The 6,347-nt window shown below is 40.9% G+C and overlaps 1 protein-coding gene across 8 annotated transcripts in view; it reads left to right on the forward strand.

Annotated features, from left to right (window-relative positions):
• The window catches only part of TBL1X (transducin beta like 1 X-linked), a 196,045-nt gene extending 190,159 nt beyond the window's left edge, over positions 1-5,886 (forward strand). For all 8 annotated transcript variants that reach the window (XM_085584307.1, XM_085584294.1, XM_021527743.3 and 5 more), the window contains 2 exons: positions 325-426; positions 1,514-5,886. In XM_085584307.1, coding sequence (XP_085440433.1) covers positions 325-426; positions 1,514-1,540 — 129 coding nt within the window. In that variant the 3' untranslated portion in view covers positions 1,541-5,886. The remainder of the gene's footprint in view (positions 1-324; positions 427-1,513) is intronic.
• Positions 5,887-6,347: the final 461 nt, after the last annotated feature.

Genomic DNA, 6,347 nt, shown 5'->3' on the forward strand with positions numbered 1-6,347 from the left:
GACATCATAGTTCTACAGATGTAATTCTGGATACTGGTAATTTACAACCTGAATTAGCAACAACCGGTAGAGGAGAACACATCAACCTAACTCCCCAAGCCTTTACTGTTACAGAGTTGACAAAAACAGATGTCTTGAGTCCTACTGTTTCTGGGGGAGCCTGTTGCAAGGATCACTTTCCTAACTGTTTACTAACAAGTTTCCATCACGATATGGCCATAGCTGGGTGATTTGAATAGCTCCCCCTTTTAACATAGGGCCACATGACAGAGAAAATAAGGGGAACTTCTGTATCCAATTTCTGCATGCTGTTTTGCTTTGTAGAGTGGAACTCTAGTACATAGCTACAGAGGCACTGGGGGCATCTTTGAAGTCTGCTGGAATGCTAGAGGAGACAAAGTGGGAGCAAGCGCGTCAGACGGATCGGTAAGGATCACCAAACACTGCAAAGGTTGGGTGGAGATTTCTTTCCTGGGAGCATCAACAAAAAACAGAATGCTGTATTTGCCTCCTGGGGACAGAGCTGAAGACAGAGGAAGCTCAAGACACAAATAAGTAGCGCTGTGTAGTGTATTGAAAATGCTCCTGCTTTGAAAGGTTTTAAAAGGAGGTGGTGTTCCTGTCAGAAATGAAAAATGTTTGTGGAATAGGTGAATATTCCTGAAGAAGAGAATGACTTTTAAATACATATTTGACAAGAACAGCAGTCATGTTGTTTCTATCATTATCTGTCAGCTTTAATGACGAGTAGATCACAGCAGTCAACTCTGTAACAAACAGTTACCCTGGGGCTTTCAGAGTTTGATTTCACAGAAGAATGTTCCTATTCCTTTGAATAGGAATAACTAAAGGAGGAAATTTTCAGCATGATACCCAAAGATTTTGTCATGTGGTAAAAGAGAAATATTGCCATGGATATTGATTATTCCTTATTATTTTTTACTGTTAATGTTACTTCTAAAAAAATTCAATTGTAGCCTGATCGGCTTGTGCAGGACACACCTGGCTGGTTGGCATAACTACTTTGGAGAGTATTTTTCAACTGGTTTTAACAAAGGGAACACCTATGACATGATTCAGTTGTTTGAGTTTAGTTGTGCCATGTCAGATAGTGCCATGCCTGGCTCCCAGTAGCAGCTCCAAATGGGCACATGTGCACTGTCATGCTTGCCAAGCCTGCATCTGTTTTGGATATATTTCAGAAGTGGACATGATATTTAGGCAACTGAATAGATACCATAATCTTATGAGATGTGCCACCAAAATGTTTGTTTGTAAACCAATGAAAGCCCAGCTGAGTGTTAAATGTGTGGGTTTCACTTGGGCTGTCTGCCATGTCAGTTTGTCCCTTTACTTGTGTGCCTGTAAACCAGTACTTGAGAGAGGCTGATTTGAAGCTGGGGAGTGCAACATCCATCTGGCTGGTCCACCTGTGTACAGGGTGCATGAGGGGGGTTTGGGTTTCCACATCACCTTCACAAATGATTCTTAACACGGGGTCTTTTCTCCACAGGTTTGTGTTCTAGATCTGCGGAAGTAAAAGTGAAATGTTTTAGAAGAAATTTCAAATGGACCAGCAGTGAATGTGTGGGGAGAAGCACTCTTCAAAACTATTCTTAACAGCTCCAGAACTGTACAAACTTGAACAAAGTTAGAGTGTACCATGAAACTGACTCTCCCTGGCCGCAGGTGACTTGTATTTTGTCCGTAACCTTCATCAAGGAGTAAAAACGCAGTCACTTCAGAGGGGGAGGGAATGGTTTCCACCTGGAACATTCAGCCTTGGAAGCATGAAGCCACCAGCTAGGCATTGCACTGTTTGGTTTGCATCTGAGAACTTGCTCTGATGGCTGGGGAAAAAAAAAAAAAAAAAAAAGCTGTGCCAAAAAAATTAATAAAAAGGAAAAAAAAAAAAAGAAAAAAAAAAGAAAAATGCTGTGATAAACCAAAAGGGAAAAAAATCCTCCTCCATGCGGTGTTGTATTTTTTCCTTCCAATTTGGACACTACAGTTGCTCTCCCAAAGGACGTTCAAAGACCAGTTTGTACTGATGAAATGCTCAACTTTGTAATCACAACACTTTCTATTTTCTAGACTACTTTTTTTGTTCAGTGGTTTTCTATCAGCTGGAATATTACAGCCTGGAGGATCCCAGGCTTAGGATGAAACTTTTGTTTTCCTTTTATTTCTCCCTTCCACTCCCAACTTTTCCTTCCTTTTTTTTCTCCTCTTTCTTTTTGTCCCCCTTTTTTATTTCTTTTCCCTGTATGCCCATAGTAGATGCAGCCAGGTGGACATGACAATGAAAATTTTTGACAGACTGCTTCTCCTCTCTTCTATAACTTCCTTTTCCTTTCTTTCTGTCCGTTTAAAAGAAAAAAAAATCCTCCATGCTTCAGATCTTAGCGTCTCAAGGGCACTTTCAGCAAATTGTGTAATAAGTGCTTTATATAAGAATGCAGTGCTGGGGAAGATTTTTACAGGAGAAAGATGACTTTTAACAGAAAGAACCCAGTGTATTTTTGGAAAAAAATATTTTTTATGTTAAACAGTTTTAAAAGCCTAAAATGGCCACAAAATGTAGACCAGTTGTGTAATTCAAGCAAAAAGAATAACACAAAGTCCAGGGAACATGAAAGGCACAGTATCCTTTTTCTCTCCTCTCTCAGAACGTGCTGTAAGAAAAAATGGTGTTTGATACAAGAAAAAACAGTACTTTACTAAAGTCCTTTTCCAGCAGCCAGTCATTTACATAGTCTCATTCAATTTTTTATGGCTGTTTGGTGATGCAAACTTATTCAAAGAGATTCAGAAGCCTGAGACTATAAATATAGCATTTATTTTCTCTAGTCTATATTTTTTTGTTTGTTTTCAGTAACCAGGAGAAAATGCTTGTGTGTCTTCTCTCCTCTAGAGATAGTTCAGATTTTAACAGAATATGGGTTTGGCTACCTGTGGCCTTGCTGAGCAGTGCTGCCTTCCACTGTTCATTATTCCAGTCAGTCGGTGGGGTTTTACCACTGACTCAATGAGACCAGGTGAACTGAAATACACTGACTGCATCTGTCACTGTTGAAGAATGGACTCTTGCCAAGCTCCTGTCCATCCATGGACCACACACACCAAGAAGAAGGCTCTGCCATTGCTGCTGTTGCCATGTGTGTGCTGCATCCTGCAGGGAAAGCTCTGGATCTGCACTTGGAGGCTCACTGTCTGCCCAGACAGGTTTAGCCTCAAGGGTGTCCTCAGTGTGGTGCTCAGAAGACAGTGGATTCTTTAGGTTATGACATCATATATAAGTTCTATCTCAACATGTAAACCACCATAAAGTTGTGGGGGTGAATGATCAGAACAACAACGGAGAGTTCCAAAGCACCACCCATCCACTTTGGACAAGATTTCCTTCCTGCAGCTCTGACACCTGCACAGATGCCAGCTGAAGACTGCGTTACTCTAATTGAGGAAATGACGAATGCAAAGAAGGGCACATAGGCAGAGTTTACTCAAAGTGCTGTAAACTAGAAGGCAGCCTTGGGGTGGTGTCAGGCATGACAGACAGATCCTCAGAACTGGCTGAGTTCTGTCTTCTAGGCTGTCTTCTCTACAGCCTAGGCTAGGATCTGTAGGAGAGATTAAACAGGCCACAAACCTTTTAACAAATGTAGAACCTTCCTGCCCAAAGTCCCTGTAACACAGCATCTTCCCCTTGGTTTGACCACAGCTGCTGAAGGTGTGATTTGATCTGAGCAAATCCAGAGCCCTTGGGCTGAACTGGTGGTGTGAGACCTGCTGAGCTCCAGGGCATCATTGTGGAATCTGAACACCATCTTTTCTCTGGAGTTTTCTTCTCAGTATGCTTGCATCTGTAGGAGATCTCAGTCCTTCTAGTGCAACTAGACACTGCCAGCTTCAGCTGCATTTCTTAAAGATACACCTTTGGAAAGGAGAAAAGAATGGGAAGAAGTTACTAGTAACTAGAAGTATTAGTCCTGAGGTGAAAACAGTTATGTGGAATTTTGGTTACTAGTGATAGTTAGGGTTGTTTGTAATTTATCTCAAATAATTGGATGCCAGGCAGTATCAAGGATTATTTTGGTGTTAAATGATTTTATGTGCTGGTTTTTTGCACCAAGAGCATGGCTGTAGATCACCATGTGGCAGTTTTGCACTCCTTTCTAATAGCCACATGTACCTGCTAATTTAAAGTCACTACTTCTTTTTAAAAAAAAGAGGACTTGCTCAAAGAGTCTTGAACTTGAATACAAAGGCGTAATGTGGTTTTATGAAGTGTTGTTTGGACAATGATTTTACTGCAGTCATTGTGTGTAAACGGTTAAATTCCTTAAATTCCTACCCTGCTTTTTGGTGACATTTCTGAGAATAACAAGCTGAAGTTGCTGGTCTGTTGGAGGGCAACACTGATGGGCTCTGGCCTTGCCTCTGTCCCTTGAGTGATACCTGAATAGGCCAGACCTCAGAATTTGAAGAGCTTAATTTGCTCAGTGCTCCATGACTGGCTGGCTCCACAGCATGTGTTTCATAGCTGTTCCCAGGATAGCTACTGTGGATAACAGGGCAGTGTCCATGACACCTGTTCCTTTTTTCATTTTTTTTTAATTTGTCAGAACATCACTCTGCTTTCCTACATGGAGGTAAGAAGCCAAGAGAGACAAAATTTGAGTATCAATTGGTTTGCAAAGCTCATGTGTGAGAGAGGCTGCTGCTCCAGAAAGTTTTCTATATGGACCATCTGAGTTACAAGCAGCATATGTGAGGAGCTGAGAAAATTCACTTTTCTTGCCTTCCACAAAATCCTAAAGACTGGAAAGATGCTGTAGTAGATCGTTTTCAACTGAAATGAGAGCTGTTAAGGAAGGCAGGAGATGTAGTTGCAAAGGTTAATCTTAACCTAAGGACGTGGTCTCTTCAGAACACAACAATGAGGGGAGAGAGCCTTTTCCAGGCTGTAGTTCAAGGTGGATGTGTCAGCCCAGACCTGCAGCACTGTCTGTGCTCCTGGGAGCTCCTGGGAACTCTCCCTCCCCTCCAGCAGCGGCACATCCCCAACTGGCAGAGCCTCTCCGTGGCTCCCCTGCGACAGAACTGCACAAAGCAACAGCCCAGGGGACTTCGTAAGATTTCTTCCTAGAATTTTGTTTATAGCTCTTTGTAACAGAAGAGAAATGGAAAAACCTAAGTGACCAAACAGGATTGTGAAACCATCCAGAGACTTGCTGGATTTTTATTGTTGCTGGCTGTCTGGAACTGGCTTGGGAGTGAAAAAAAAAACCCAGTTTCTGAAAAACCACTATATTCTGTGGGTTAGAAGGATACTGAATCTTTTATGTATAAAACGCTGGGTCCCTTATGGGGCAATAAAGGGCCTGACTTACAGGGTTATACACACATTAACCCCATGCTACATCTTAGAAATCTCCTTTTAATTTGTTTAAAAAAAAAAAAAAGAAAAAAATAGCTAATTTTAGAGCCAAGTGAAGTGCACTTTGTCAAATGTAAGGGTCTGCTTTGTTTTTGGGTTTCTTTTTCTTTTTCCCTTTTTAATTTTTCCTCCTTTTTTTCCCTCTTACTGCCTTTTTAAAAGATGTTGTTCTTTGTCAATTGCAGAAATGTTCTTTCAGCCACTCACTGAAATTCTGAATTCTGGCTTCTGCAGTTTTTATTGTCTGTGTCAGACTTGCAGCCAGACTTGGTTCTCATTTAAGCATTTCCCAGGTTCTGTTGAAACATCAGCCCTTATTTTGTTTCTCCCCCACCCACACTTTCTTCAAATTCACCTTGTGTATTGTAGCTCATTTGTTTTAAGGAGAGAATCAACAGATCATATTCAGTGTCTTGAATAAATTGCTATATTTTGATATTAGAGAATTCTCTGCGTGTTGTTCCTTATTCTTTTCTGGCTGTTTTGCATTCTGTGCGTAAGAGCTGGGGTTGAGTGACTAAAACTGTGATGTGGTGTCACAACTTAAGTTGTGATGTGGTGTCACTGGCCTGTGGATGTTTAAAGACCTTGACCATGGGTTCAAGGATTTTGTAATACACAGGGCATGGACGCTTTAGCCTCAGTTTTCTTTACTTTATTACAGATTTCCACAAACACCACAACTCACCATTAGCAAGTACACCTATAATAAAGAAAACATATATATATATATATATATGTGTGTGTGTGTGTGTGTATATATGTGTGTGTGTGTATATATATAACTATTACAGAATAGTATCTGCAGCATTTGTATAGCAACAATCAGTGATACAGCAGCAATGAATTTATAGCAACAATCAAATATAGCAGCACCCAGTAGTACTAGCACTTAAATGTGTATGTA

The sequence above is a fragment of the Lonchura striata genome, chromosome 1 (assembly GCF_050655825.1).
Source record: "Lonchura striata isolate lonStrDom1 chromosome 1, ASM5065582v1, whole genome shotgun sequence".
Lineage (NCBI taxonomy): Eukaryota > Metazoa > Chordata > Aves > Passeriformes > Estrildidae > Lonchura > Lonchura striata.